We start from the raw sequence: 15,886 nt of genomic DNA, 5'->3' as shown, positions 1-15,886 counted from the left end.
TCCTTCCAAACCACATTGTGAACAAATAAATTCAAGAATAAAAACAAGCAAACAAACCTGTCGGGAGGGCAAATTGTCATCTTTTGCAAAATGCCAGGAAAAAGTGAAAAAAAAGCATCCATTGCTTCAACTACCACTCCCAATGAATCACCCACAAAGGACCATCCATTCTTGCGTTCTCAAAAACCGATTGTAAGTAAAGAGCAATAGGGTCCTTGGAAACATCATTTCAAAATGAAGATAGAGACATTGTCAAGCAAGCCATAGCTAGATGCATCTATGCAAATGGATTTTCATTTAATGTTATTCACTCACCGTATTGGCAAAAATTAGTGAGAACAATTAATGAGGCTCCAATGGGGATCAAGGGCCCTGGTTATGAGAAGGTACACACAAATTTATTGGATGGAGGTGTTCAGTGTTGAGGACTCCATGTAGCCCATCAATGACTCATGGATTGAGACAAGTGTGGCAATAGTATCTAATGGATGGAAATATGCGAGAAATCATCCTCTGGTGAATATTATTGCAATGTCCACAAGAGTTGGGTGAAGTGTGGTCCTTTCATTGCAAACATTCTCATCCAAGCCATTGAGCAAGTTGTCACTCAAAATATTGTTTAGGTAGAAACCCAACAATGCCAATAATTGTAGGACTGCCAACTTATTAGTTGAGGAGCGCTTCGAACACATTTTTTGGACACCTTGTGTTATGCACTCACTCAACCTAATGCTGCAAAAACTTGGCACTAAGATTGAGTGGATTGAAAAACTGTATGACAAGGCACAAGAGATCCAAATGTTTGTCACCAACCACCATATGATGCAAGCCATATTTGGACAATTCTCAAAATTGGAGTAGTTGAAGGTAACTTAAATGGTTTAAAATTTAAACATGTTTTAGAAATCTAGTCACGTTAGTTTAGTAAATTTTCTATGTTTTTAGATTTTAATTTTAATTTTAATCATGATTTTGAATTTTGAATTTACTTTTGTTTTCATCTTAAAATAGGTTGCCTAGCCCCACATTGGCTCCAATACTATTGTTTAGAGACACATTGTCAAGGTTAAAGAGACATCTAGAATGGCAATCAATTCAAATTGGAGCATATGAAGGCAATTTAATAGTCCTGAGGCAGTAGCCATGAAGGCATTGATACTAGATGACTTGTGGTAGGATTTTGTTGAGTACCTTCTTGACTTTACCGAAACTATATTGAGCATGCTCTATTACATTGACATGGATAGGCCTTGCTTGATGATGGCATTGACTTCATGATTGAGGATATTAGAAATGTCATAAATAAGAGAGGAAGATCCTAATGAAAAGTTCTTCAAGGAGCTAGAGGTAACCATGGTAGAGAGATGGAATGAAATGGCTACCCCTTTTCATCTATTTACCTTTGCATTGAGCCCCAAGTTCTATAGCCAATCGATCATCAGGAGTACCACTAGAGTTGCTCAAGGGTATAAGGCAGCCCTTCGAAGACTCTTTCCCGAGCACTCATGACCTTCAGTGATGTATGAATTTATGAGTTTTCTGAGCATCAATGATTGTGGTCTTGAAGCTCTTGAAGACGAACAATGTTGATGCTCATAAATGGTTGTACTTTCATGGACAAATGTACCAACACCTGCAACCAATTGCCATCAGAATTTTATCATAGATAAGTCTTTAATCTTAAGATTTAATTTCTAAATTTTTATTGATGAATATTCAAAACTCTTAATTCTCTAATTTCAAAATTCTAAATCTTGAGAGGTTGCTATTTCATCATCGTATGATAGGAACTGAATCATGTACTTGTTCATCCACTCAATAAAACACAAATGACTAAACTCCAAGAAGGCAAATAATTTGGTCATTGTGCATTAAAACTTGATGCTCACAAAACACAAAGTGAATACTTACAAAAAAGGGGACGCAAAGCATTGTGATGTTGAACCAGAGTCTACGAAGTTGGAAGCCCACTTTGATACACTTGCAATTGATAATGGTGATTACGAGATACGTAGTGATGTTAAAGTTGATCCTGAGGTTGGGCCACAGGCTACTAGTAATGATGCTAGTTGCACTATTTGTGCTTCTAATCTGCAACAGTATAATATTGATGACTTGTTTGATGATTTTTATCACAAATGACTGATTATTAACATTGACATTATTGTTTTTAAACTGAAACATTGATATGGGAGTGTATTTTGAAATTTTGTTGTCATTAGAATTAAATCGTTAATATATATCGTGGTGTATTTTGCTAAGTTCCTTAAATATTAGCATGGTGGTGTATGAATATATTTGCTTCAGCATATTTTTTAACTTTTACATATATATAATTTTATTTTTAACAAAAATTGAACAGATAAACCCAAAACGAACCCAAACCCAGCCCAATAAAATTTGAGCAAATTTGAAACCAAAATCTAGAACCTGCATCCAAACTAGAATCGAAACTGGCAACTTAGCTCTAAATGACAACAACATATAGAGAATAGAAAGCACTCCAAATAATGCTAAAAGATTGGCCTTGGCTAAAACATCACAATTACCTTAAGACCCCTATCTTTTGTTTAAAGAAGATTCAAATAATGAAGAATCAAAAATACCTCTAAACCCCTAATTTATCATTCAAGGCAGTTCCATTCATCCAAAACAATCCTAAGAACATTCTAATACCTAGTGAACTTACACAATAAAAAAGATTGAAAGCCAAAACCACAAATGAGATACACAAGGTTGGACATCATACACTATGAAGAAGATAACCATATGTTGGAGGACCATACAAAGAATAATCATTCGGAAAGGGTCAATAGGGAAAGGGAAAGTCGTACAACCTAGAAATAAGTTGGATAAGCAAGTCATACACCAATAGGAGGAATTGGAGGAATCCATATGGAAGAAGGCAGACGCACGACACAGACAAGGCATTTCCCAATTGGGGAGCTACACGGATAGCATGTACAACCAACCACACAGTTGTCTTTTGTAACATAAATGGTTCCAACAAAGCAGATACCCCAGGCTAAAGTGCTAGATCTTTGGGCTCATAAGAAGACACCACATACTATCAAGATCAACATGCTTGAGGGTATAGAGGTGGCCCAGCGTATCGATTGGTTGTAATATCTGCAGAGAAGAAAGGGGTGTAGGGAAAACCCAACAGCAAGGGGCAGCAAATGGAAGGGTTTGGAACAAAAAATAGTTAAAACAAGTTGAGGATAACGTGATAGATGAGGCTAATAGATTGTTGGAAAAGTTTGAGATGAGTGCAAAAGATGTACACCCACCTTCACCGACCCTATTTAAGATAGAAGAACACAAGATGGAAGCTTGGAGCGGGCACAGGGCACTGGTAGGGATAGGTACAAAGATACCTTCATTGGAGGAAAAAGTTGAAAAGTTCCTCAAGGACTTACAAGAGATGGAACAAAGCACAAGGGAAATCATAAAGCAAGCCAAGAGGCAGGATAAGGATACAATTTTCAAGGCAGCAGAGTCCCTTGTGAAATTCATGAAGGAAGACTATAATGAAGATTGAAGCATATTCGTGCAAAGTAGAACAAGGCAGGAAGAGGCAACATGGATATGGAAGGCAGAAAGTGTCATAACCACATTAGGGAGCAGCCACCTCTCATGCAATTGCTTAGGCAAAGGAGGTGTAATGTCCCCTTTTTCCGGGACATTATAATTATGTGTTACCGGCTCACTTCGCCTAAGTTTCGGGGGCAAAAATGTTCTTTACGAGGTTTAGTTCGAGGTTTGGCCTAGACATTTCCAATTTCAGACCCATCAGAGCAATTTTGGCAGATTATCCAAATGCTCACTATTTTTAATAAGTAAATAGAGCACAGTGTTTTTTGTACCTCAGTGTTGGTTTGGAAGTGTCTCGCCAAGAGCTTTCCAACGAGCTATTGCACGTGCTTATTTGAGTTCATTTGGTCAGCTATTTTAATGCCTAATGATTATATGGTTTACTAACTAAGTGACTATTAGAGTTCATTTAACTTGTCACTTTATTTAAAAGGGTACTATGTTCACTTAAGTGACTAAAGGACAAAAAAGGTGTTTTATCTCACATTGCTTAAAAGAGTGTACATCACACTAGGAAAAGTGAAAGGTACAATAGGCTCCACATAGGAAGTTATGAAGATTATAATATTTAAAACAACTATTAATCTGGGAGTTGGAAACAGTTACTGGTTATCTCTTCGAGGACGCAAACCTAGCCTTCTTACAGGTTTTGTCTACATTTGTCAATCTGACTATTATTTCTGTTTATAAGATTGGATTATTTGAATTAATGCATGTTATTGTATTGTTGTTATATAATACAGTAATGTCTTTGGCAGATATCTGAGTTAACTCCTGGTTTATATATGTACTTAATGAATATTGGAGGAATAAAACAAGCTTTTCTGAGTTTTCTTATATGTAAATCTGTTGGTTAGAAATTGATTAAAGTTCTGGAATTTATATTGAATATTGGTTTTTTGTTCGGGTTTAAACTTGCAAGTTCTATATCAAGGGTTTTTTGTAAAATATCCGGAAAGGGATATTACAGGAGGTATTTAGGGAAACATTTTTGAAACTTCAGCACATGAAGGAAATGACATAAAAAATGAAAGAAGTGTGAATTCTAGAAAGCAATCTATTTACAGAAGTTGGCCTCAGTGAAATAGCATAGGATGGAAGTCCTGTGAAAATTACTAGGAGTCTGAGTTAAGAAGCAGAGAGGAGAACGCAATCTACCGCTTCTACGACAATGCACATCCAGTTCAGGGATGTCTTCCCACCCTAGATCTTAAAGTAGTTTCTTTTTAGTAGATTGTTGGGTAGTCATGTGGAAGACAACTTCTATTTGGGGGAGGATAATATAGAACATAATAAAACAATAATGTAATTAGACGTAGTTAGTGGTGGGTTTGGGTAGTTAGGTAGCGAGGGGATGTGTCGGTTAGCCTCCCTACCAAACCGAGCACTTATTTAAGAACATTTGAACATAAGTGATGTACTTGTTGTTTTTGGTAAGAAATGAAGAATACTATTTTCCAATAAAATTTGTCAAACCAGAATCTAGAACCTGCATCCGAAATAGAATCGAAACTAGCAACTTGGCTCTAAATGACAACATGTAGAGAATAGAAAGCACTCCAAATAATGCTTAAAGAAGATTGGCGCTTGCTAAAGCATCACAATCACCTGAAGACTCCTAACTTTTGTTTAAAAAAGATTGAAATAATGACAAATCAAAATACCCTCTAAAACCCTAACTTATCATTCAAGGCAGTTCCAATCATCCAAAAAAATCCTCAGAACATTCTAATACCTAATGAACTTACACAATAAAAAAGATTGAAAGCCCACACTTTCATAGTGTGGCATGCCAATCAGAGATTGATGTCAAATATACATAATTTAAATATATAATACTCTCAATGTCTCGTTGGGAGCTTGGCATATGGAAGGCACATGTTTTCTAGTTGTATCTGGATATTAAAACCAAAAATGATTTGGCCTGCTCCCCCCACATGTAAATGCAAACATAAAAAGCAAAGAAACGAAAAACACTAAATTGGATTGAAATCTTTCAACCAAAGCAGCTAACACAGGCATGAAATTTGTGGTTTACTTTGTGGATGCCTTCCTGTAAATACTGGGAATCACAACTTTAACTGAAGGAAACTCAGGTTCAAGTCATTGTACATGAACCATTTGTCCATGCCCTCATGCAGCAATTGCCATAACTTCTTCATGTAAACCATGAAATGTCTCTGAAGAAAACTTTGTTTGGTCACACAACTGGTGCACAATGCCAACTAGGCGAGCAACCAAGATTTCTTTTAGAGATCTCAAAATTGAATACAAATCAAAGTTTCATTTCCAGGCATGGAGCAATGTTTCAAATATGACACAAGATGAACAACACAATTTTACAAGCAGGATAGTTTATCATAATACAGCTTGAACATAGCCAGGCTGCAAATCCGCTAATAATCCGCAAAAAGTAAATCTGGACATATTTGATTCTTAAGCTGGTGGTAAGAGTTTTATAGCATTTATGAGTTAAATTCTGGTTTGATGGTTTACTGAGATATCATTTATTGAGATGGCAGATTTCACAAGATTTAACTTGTTCCCGGACATTGTTTAGTGAGCAGAGGACTGGTTTTGAAGCTTGAGCCAGGCTTCCAATGGTAACATTAGTGTGGGTATCAAGAGGTGCTTCAATCTGTTGACAGATACGAAAATGAAAATGAGACCTACTATTAATCGGGTTTGCTGCTAAATTCATGAGCCTGAGACAAAAATGTCTGCATCAAAATTTGATATCACATTTACTACAAAGTTATCAATCTGATCTACCAGAATTGAAAAGATTTATTTGACCTCAAAAAGTTCTCTGGGATATTTTATGAGTGCTTGAAGCTGGTTTCAAGGTGCAGTTCATCAGAAATAAGACTGGTTTTGCCACGTGAGACAATTTTACCCGGGAGCTCACACCATATAGCCTATCAGCTAAATACAAATTGATAAAACTTGACCAATAGTTGAACAAAGTTACTGCATAAGTATCCAACTTGTTGGGCATATGATGAAATTATTCTAATATATTCAAGCTTATCCTAATCAAAAAAAACAGCTCGAGGTTTGAGAGAGCATTCGAGGGTCTTGGAACTTGTCTACCAAAAGGTCAAAATGCAAGTGATCACCAGCAAAACCAAATCATGGTAGTTTCATTGGATACAAGTTTACTTTTTTTGAAAGACATGGATTGGCTATGATTTCTAGAATTATCCAACTACAAACCCATGTCAAGGTCATATCCAGTATATCTAGATATCGGTAGCAGGCAGTTTGCAGACATATACACTTTAGGGTGTGTGTGTGTAGCTAGATATGTGTGGAAATGCTACCCAATCCATATATAGCCACATTTATCTATGACAGGTGGATATACATATCTGACCAAACAGGTAGAGTATCTACAACTCCAATTTTACTTTTAATAATATGTCATTAAAATAGTGTTACTTATTCGAATATTTTTAGTATCTTGCTATATTTAGCTAGTTCTAGTTAATGGTCATCTATGCTTACTTTTAAGTTTGCCCATTAAGTTTTATTTATAGATGTTGTCTTTATTAAAAAAACCTTGTTTTTTTGTTCACACTATGACTAGCATTTGTAAACTTTTTTTGAAAGTACATTGTTAATTTCAATATTCAATCTGTTTTTTCCATTGTCTCCATTCAGTCTTTAACATTTTCATGGTATCCAAGCAGGTTGATGGGCTTAAAAACAATCTGGCAATTTTTTAATCAAAAGTTTGTAGCCTCTTCTGATCTGAAATGTTTTCCAGAAATTAGTTTTTCTATTTTTTTATGAAAAGAATTCATTGGAGAACTTTTTTGCGAGCCTATTTTTGAAGAAGTTTGATATTATTTTTTCCAATACTTTGCAGTCTACTGCAAAACCCGAATTCAGGTTTTAATGCAAATATCCATTTTCTGAACCAAAAATAAATAAAAATAGAAACTCAGGACATCTGAAACAGCAATTAGTTTTTTCCTAAATCAAACGCCCACTAATTCTTATTTCCACCTGCATCAGGCCTTGTCCTGTTTTGCTGCTGACGTGGGGCGTTCTTTTTTGGCATTTTTTGGTGGGTGCCATGCAGCTTTTGGCCTTTTTTTCTGAAAATTTCCAGTCAGCAGGTATTCTTTCCTTGGCAGTTACAACCAAAATTTCTGTCCCATGTCACCCCTCACTGCAGAAATCAATTTTGGCCTTATCTGCTTTCAGCATTTTCAGTTTATGGTATTTTTCTGCACCCTAGGTCCACATTAGACTATAGTATCTTGCAGTCTATTTTGGATCATCCTGTGCATCTGCAAAACTTGGAGGGTTTGTCAATTTTTCATCTGTTCTCAGTGTGTATCTTTGTTTTCAGGGAAGGACAGCCAGTTATCCAACATCAAGTTGGGTGTTTTTGTGATAATTTCTAGTCAGTAATTTTGCCGATTATGGCAGTGTTTACCATACTAGGGTAAAGAAATTAATGCACACAGACAATGAACAAGAACAGCAGAACTTCTTTTTCTATTCGCATATGCCAAAGATATTACATTATGCTTCTGATGATGAATACAATGATCCCGAGGGGTGTATATATACTTTCCGGAGAACGTTCCCGAAAGGGTCCATCAGCTACATGACAAGAACCTTCCCGAAGGGGTCTGTCAACTACATGACAATTACCGAAGGGCCCGTCGGCTACATAAAAAGAACCTTCCCGAAGGGACCCATCGGCTACACAATATCTACCGACGACATACATCCTGTCGGCTACACAATATTTACCTACGACATCATCCCCCCCAAAAGAAAAAGTCGTCTCCGGACGACAATTACAAAATATCTGAGACAATTAACAAACAAAATACATTGACTAACTACAAGATAAATCTGCTTCTGTCACATCACTTTCACATTCGTCTCGTGCCTGCACCAAACTGGTCTCCAAACCACGTTGCATCTGTAGCCTCTACTAACACAATACTGTCTCCTTAGCTGACCTTGATAGCCACCCACGCCACTTTCTTTGTTTCCAACTCCTGGGTATCCTGAGCCAAGTGTCACTAAACTGCCTCCAACTGGATGATCAGCTCCTCCCGAGCTCTTTATGCATCCACCAAGATAGGCTCATGTCCAACACCTACTCCAAGTGCCTTTGGTACACAAACACTCCATGCTTGCAGCAGCTCAAGGTCTCATCGCCAAGACCAAATTAGCACTCCGAAACCCACACAAAACTGCATAGAACACACTATTTCTATTATTTTCTTCCGATTCCACACTCTTTCTAGCAACTGCTTTGTCTACCCTTCCCTTTGGCATCATGTGTTACTCATTCCAAACTGTTTCAATCTATCGTCATTTTTTTTTTTTAGAAAACCTCCTGTTACCCTTCTTCTGAATTTTGTTCAACTATTTCATTTGGCAAGCCGTACAGCCTCTCCCTGAATACTTTGCAAATGGCTCCTAATTTCGTACGGATTTTCTATCTTGCCTCCCTCCTGTGTCTGCCCTTGGAGATAAATTGTGACCCTGCTTGAGAGTCCGTACAGCGGTGATCAGGTAGCTTATCCTTCAAATCTGTATGCCAAGTTTCTTCCTTAATTGCATATGCCAACTTTATTATGCAAATCCGTACATCAACTGGAAGCTAAAGCCAATACAAAATCCGTACGCTGAAGGTTATTGTCAAAAACAATCTCAGACCCATACTACAATTTATATTCATGAAATCCGTACGGCACATAATGAAAACTTTAAAATCCATACACCCGTACACCAAATCTGGAAGGCAAATCCGTACGTCCAACTGTATACTAGAAATTCGTACGCCAACACATATATTGGAAATCCGTACAGCAAATTCTATTCAAAAAATTCGTACGGTGGTAACATATAGTGTCCTTCAAAATCCGTACGATGGAATTAACCCCCAAAGTTCGTACCCAAATCTGTATGCCAAATCCATATGCAGTATCATACAAAAGCCGTACACCAAAACATGCAACATCCACACGCCAGAATGAGGAATCCATACATCAATAGGGATTTAATTTGCAAACTTTCAAATCCATATAGGGTCTGTATGTTTCTTTGTAATTGTTGTACGATGCCTTCTAATACAGCATAGACCATAGTACGACAACCGTACGGTGATGAATTCTCTTTTTTCTTTTTTTTTAATAACCCTGTCCTTACTTATCTTACATATGTACAATATTTACATATATACAGTATTTACAGTCGTTCTTTTCTCAGTTGTTCGTCCACAGAGGAGCGTTATTTCTTTCATGGTAGATATTCAACTTCAACCTATTCACTACGTTGGCCACTTCCTTTCCATCTAGCATCCATAGTTTTATTGCTCCATTATCACCCACTTCCCAAATCTGGTACGGCCTGACCCATTTCACTTGAAAGTTGCCTGGTTTGATCTCGTTCCATCTGTCATACGTCAACACCAACTGTTGCGGTTGGAACTTGTTCAATTTCAAATGTCTATTATGCCATGCTTTGCGCCTGTTCTATGTCACCTTCATGGCCCCTTGTGCCTGCAATCGTCGCTCATCAAGTTTATTTAAGGTACACGATCTCTCCATCCGGTTTTCCATATCAAACAGTTTGTTCCCGAAGCTCGATACCATGGACTCCGTCATCTGCCCCTTCTTGCCGTCAATAACACCTCCACTCCATACTGTTGCAACTTTTATTAAACCCTTCCTCTCTATTTCCTGTGCAAACCGTATGATGTGTCTTCCTTGCTGCCAGCACCTTTCTGTTATATCCGAGTTTCGATGTAATATTTTCTTTTTGCGCAATCGTACAGTGGGATCTTTCGTTTTTCTAGGTTTGTACTGTATGCTCTTCCCCTCAGCTTCAGCCATAACCGCCTTTCCTTCTTCCACTTCTTTGTATTCCTTCAGACATTCATTTTTCTCTTCTTTCTCACCTTCGTCCACACTTAACATATTACAGCTCAGAAAGAGTTCGTAGTCCTCTATCTACCAGTGGTAAAGACCATTGACAGAATCCAAATCGTCGTCCATTGATCCTCCTTCCAACCACAGGACTCCCTCCTAATCTGGTTTCATACACTGCATCCCTTCATCTTCTTCTTCAGAATCTGATGACAGAGCTTCTTCCCCCACCATTTGGGTGTGTAAATCAATGATGTATTTCCACCCTTTGCTTTCAAGCAATAGAGTGTTCTTCTTCCAGTCGTGTTTAACTCTGGCTTGTATCAACCACGCCCGGCCTAGAATAGCATCGTACTCTTTCCTCTTCAGCGGGATCACAACAAAAATCAAGCAAGAATGGTTGTGTTCCAATCGTTACTGGTTGTGCTGTCAGGACTCCCAATGGTTTGATTCCGTGTTGGTCGGTAATCAACAACTGGAATGTAAGTGGCCACAATGTCAGTTGTCCCAACCTCTTCCAAGTAACCTCTGGTAACACATTGACACCAAATCCTCCGTCCACAATCGTATCTGTCAAAATAGTCCCGAGAATTCCCATTTTGACGAATGTCAGATGTCGTCCAGATGAAAGGGCTAACAGCATCAGGTCTTTTGTACTTGCACCACCTTCTTTCTCCCTTCCTTGTCCTGTTGGTAACTTAGAAGTTGGAGCTATGTTCGTGAGTGTGAGGTATAGTGAGCAATAGATCGTTGATTTTGATTGGTACCTCAGTTTGTAATATCTGTCGTACGATGTTCTGTTCCGCGTAGTTCCTTGCGGAGGTACCAGTAGTATCCTTCAGGTGTGCTTTTTCCCCCTACGTTGCTTTCTAGATCTCTACACGCGCCTCCTCCAGTCTCTTCTTTTCTTCCGTTGGGTCAGGGTACACCTTCACTTGCTTCTGTGTGATGGCCAAAACCTCCTCTTCGTCCGTCTCGACGATGATCAAATTTACTCACGGCTTCGGGCACTTAGCATCCTCATGGTCTCCTGGACCACACCACTTGCACAATAACTTCGGTGTGTTTGTCGTTGTACAGTCTCAGGCAAAGTGGCCCCACAAATTACATGCATGGCATTGAACTATGGGTCTTCCGTTTGCATCGTACTGGATTCAACTCCTGCTGCCATTATCGTTGTTGTTGTTTTGTCCTCGCCGATTATTTTTGTACCCTCCCGACATGGCACCCTCCGTACTGTTCCCACTCCCTCCTGACGTGGAAGCCTCCTGCGTTAGGAACACTTGCTGAGGTCCTCTTGTTTTCAGATTGAAAGGGCATTCCTTTGTGGAATGTCCCATGATCTGGGAAATCTCGCAAAATTGGTCTTTTAAGTAGGATCCCTTCGTATGGCCTTCTTTCTTGCATTCAGTGTACCACAACTCGTTTCCCTTGGTCTCCTTCTGCATGTTCTTGAATTCTTTCATCATCCAAATCATATCATTCTAGAGGGCGCGGACCTTCTTGCTGCCTTTTTTGTCATCGCTGCTCTCCTCTTCTGAAGATTCGTCGTCATCTGAATCAAACGAGCTACTTTTATTCTTCTTTTTCGTCTTCTGCTCACTTTCTAGGTTCATTGCCCGATTGTACACTTCAGTGTATGACGATGGTGGCATGATCTTCATCTTCTTTCGCAACTTCGGATGTAGGCCTTCAATGAACCATCTTTTCTGCAGCCCATCAACCGGCTTATTCTCCATTTTATTGATCAAGTCCTTCAACTTCCTGGCGTAAACTCGGACTGTTTCATTCTTTCCCTGTTTTGTATTGTATATCTCCACTACAATTTCGTTGTCATCGCGCAACAGTTGAAATTCTATAATGAACTCCTTGATGTTGTCCCAATTGTTTAACCTTTGCGGATCTGTATCTGCAAACCAATCAATTGCAACACCCCGTAGGGTGGCCGAAAACTGCCGAACCCATTTGTTCATATCTATTATGCCATTCGCCCTCCAGGTCGTTTTGCATGTTTTACAATGTCAAATCGGATCGGCTACTCCATCACCATCAAATTTAGGCAACTTTTCTTTTGGTTCTACCATTATTACTGGATGTTGTGGATTTTGTTGTGTACCTATGCTGTTTTGCACTCCTGCGTTGTTCTATACACCCGCGTTGTTCTGTACACCCGCAATGTTCTGCACACCCGCGCTGTTTTGAACACTCGTGCTATTTTGAACACCCGCGCTGCTTCTGACAATCACGTTATTTGGTGAAGAAAGGTTTTCGTCAACCGAAGTTGTCTGTTCCAGAAGTGTATCTCGGACGAAGAGTTCACTCCACACTCGTGCTCCCTCGGCACTCCGAGCCGTGCGAGTCAATCCTCTTCCGTCTAGATTCTCTTCCCTTGGCATATGCAAGTTCAAAAACTCCTCCCTTGCTTCTTCCACCAATTCCACCCGCTGTCAAGTCTCCTCCAACAATTCTTCTGTGCTACGGTGTCCGTCAGTAATTTGCTAAAACCTTCGTCTACGTTTGGCCTGTTGTGCCAAAATTAAATTTCTTGTGCGGTGCATATTTTATCTTTTTCCTTCAGCTTATTCTTGTTCTTGTTCAGCTGATTCGGCATTAGTCTTCATCCGTCTGCCTGCATACCAGGTCCATTGGGCAACGACACCAAATGTTTACCATACTGGGGTAAAGAAATTAATGCACACAAACAATGAACAAGAACAATAGAACTTCTTTTTCTATTCGCATATGCCAAAGATATTACATTATGCTTCTGATGATGAATATAATGATCCTGAAGGGTGTATACTTTCCGAAGAACCTTCCGAAAAGGGTCCATCAGCTACATGACAAGAACTTTCCCGAAGGGGTCCGTCGACTACATGACAATTATCGAAGGGCCCGTCGGCTACATAAAAAGAACCTTCCCGAAGGGACCCATCGACTACACTATCTACCAACAACATACATCCTGTCGGCCACACAATATTTACCTACGACAAGCGGGTCAGTGAAAGAGTTTGTGGCAAGCTCCACTCTCTTGTTGTGCATCAGTCTGAAGAGGGGGACCACATTTTCCATTTTTTTCTGGCTACACTTTGTTATTGACATTCTACAAATCTAGGGAGGATCTCAGTAGCAGCAGAATGTTCTGAAGGATTCATAACTACAAGACATGTATTGTCTTTTACAGAGTAGTTAATAGAATAACCATTAAGGGAGGGTATTAGAATATTTTTATACTTTTAGTGTCTCACTTGATTTAGCTACTCCTAGTAAAAGGTCGTTTAGGCATTCTTTTTAGTTTGTTCTTTTAGTTCTATTTATAGATGTCTTTATTAAGACAACCTTGCTTTTTTGTTCACACTACAATTAGCATCTATAAATTGTATTTAAGAGTTCACTATTAAGCAATATTCAATCTATTTATACCATTTTCAATGTTCATTCAATCTATAACAGTTTCGTAATTTTGGTGAAATGGGAGTCATTACAATAGAGTAGAATTTTAGTAAAATGGGAGTATTTCATTCGATACCATGGTGAGACATGAAAGGACAACATTATTATACAAAAATATTGTTGTAAATATTTTATTTTTTATTAGCATGAGTGTATATGTTAAGGCATTACCTAGACAAGGTTGAAAATAACTTAATTTACAAATCAGAATGAGATATTTTGGAGAATAATCAATAAAGGCCTACATTTTCCATTTATTCATGGAAACTCTAGTTTATAAAAAATAGAGTACCATGTAATAATAGTGATCAATAACAATACTATCTAACTCATGTCAAGCAAGTATGTGCCTTTCACTTAAGTCTTATTCAAGTTTTACTATTTTATCTTTTACACCAACTATCGAAAGGCTCTTATTCAAGTTTTACTATTTTATCTTTTACCCCAACTATCGAAAGGCTTAAATTGTGAGTAATTAAAATAAAAATTCAGTGCATGTTTATTTTTTAAAGACCATTTTGAAAACATGTATTTTCAAATGTTTGATAAATTTTCCAAGTTTTTGCTAATTGTTTTCCTGAGTCTTGAGCTTTTTAAGTTTTTGGCCACCCAAGTTATTGTGGAGTCCGAGTATTACAACAATGGATCATACAATTGCATAATAATATGACATGTCTGAAGCTTATGACAAATATAAAGTGACAACTATTCAATGAGTACCCTAAGTAAACTAGCATATGTCAAAAGACCTAGGTGATGAACTAGCAAGGTAAAACAACCCTTTCAAACCAACACCGCCCCAAGTGCAACTTAGGGAGAATGTACACAAATGCAAAGATGAGAAAGATGGAAGACCGATCCATGTACGTCTCACATATGGAGAAAAAATGAATACACAATGGGAACAAAATAGTCTCTATTTCAAGAGGGCAATTGTCATTCTACAGAGCACATCTTTTAAATTTCTGACAGAGCCATGCCTCAAAAGTTTCATGCAACTTAAATGCCTATTTTTGAGATGCATACTACATGTTCCTTGAGCACATTTCACAACTACGACCTTGCATCCCAAAACTACTACCATTTACTGGCCTTCAAGCACACCTAAACACATCTATGTATTTCAGAGGACTTGAATATCAGATACCTCCAAGCATGATATCATGTACTTAAATTGGGTAAAGAGAAAATCTTGACAGCAAAAGACAAATAATCAGAAGGTAGCACTGCACTCCAAACATCATGACATCTCAGTGATCACACATTGTAAAGGGCCTCACATAATTCAGGAGTTGGTAGAGATGTTTACAAGTGGGATACGTGATTAGATTGGATAAGATATAATTAGATTAGTGAAAAACAAAAAAGATCGTATTCAACATCAGAAAGCCCATGATACCGTGTCAGCTTATATACCAAAACGCACATAAGGCATGAGACACCAGATGAAATCCAACCTTTTCATACGAGTTTGAAACAAGTCCTTTTCAATAATATCCAAAAATGCCTGCATGTTGAAAAAATATATCTTTAGAAAACACGAATTAAAAGGAAAACATTTATAGTTACTAGACAATAAAAGAATAAACATCAGTATAACAGCTTACTTTGTGCTGAGCAAAAATAAGAACCCTGTGCTGGCTGCCTTCAGCAACAGCTGCATCTTCACTACCTGAGCTTTCCATACCTATTCCATTCTCTGTACCTATTCCACATTCTTCAAGTATTTCCTGGAGAGCAACCAATTTTGGAGCATGCTGCAGATCATGCAGGCTTGTTCTGATATCTTTACTATCAGGGATGCACTCAGATAGCTTTGACACGAGAGAATCAGATGGTGCATCTCCTATTACAAGCAATGGATGACTGCACAGTTTAAGCAAGTACTGCAAAGCCTGGACAAACAACAATAGGCAATAAAATTAAATATGAGA

General features: G+C 38.2%; 1 protein-coding gene across 1 annotated transcript in view; it reads right to left on the bottom strand.

The window, feature by feature from the left end:
- RGD3 (ROOT GROWTH DEFECTIVE 3) overlaps positions 1-15,886 on the bottom strand; it is a 216,116-nt gene that overhangs the window by 21,721 nt on the left and 178,509 nt on the right. The window contains exons 24-25 of the mRNA XM_089815160.1: positions 15,560-15,847; positions 15,410-15,459 (exon numbers count right to left, since the gene is read on the bottom strand). Of these exons, the coding sequence (XP_089671286.1) occupies positions 15,410-15,459; positions 15,560-15,847 (338 nt within the window). The remainder of the gene's footprint in view (positions 1-15,409; positions 15,460-15,559; positions 15,848-15,886) is intronic.

This window comes from Cupressus sempervirens, chromosome 2 (genome assembly GCF_028749045.1).
Source record: "Cupressus sempervirens isolate cs-2001-9-10 chromosome 2, ASM2874904v1, whole genome shotgun sequence".
NCBI classification, from domain to species: Eukaryota; Viridiplantae; Streptophyta; class Pinopsida; order Cupressales; family Cupressaceae; genus Cupressus; species Cupressus sempervirens.
Note: the sequence above shows the minus strand (reverse complement) of the source record. Positions and strands in the feature narration are given on the sequence as shown.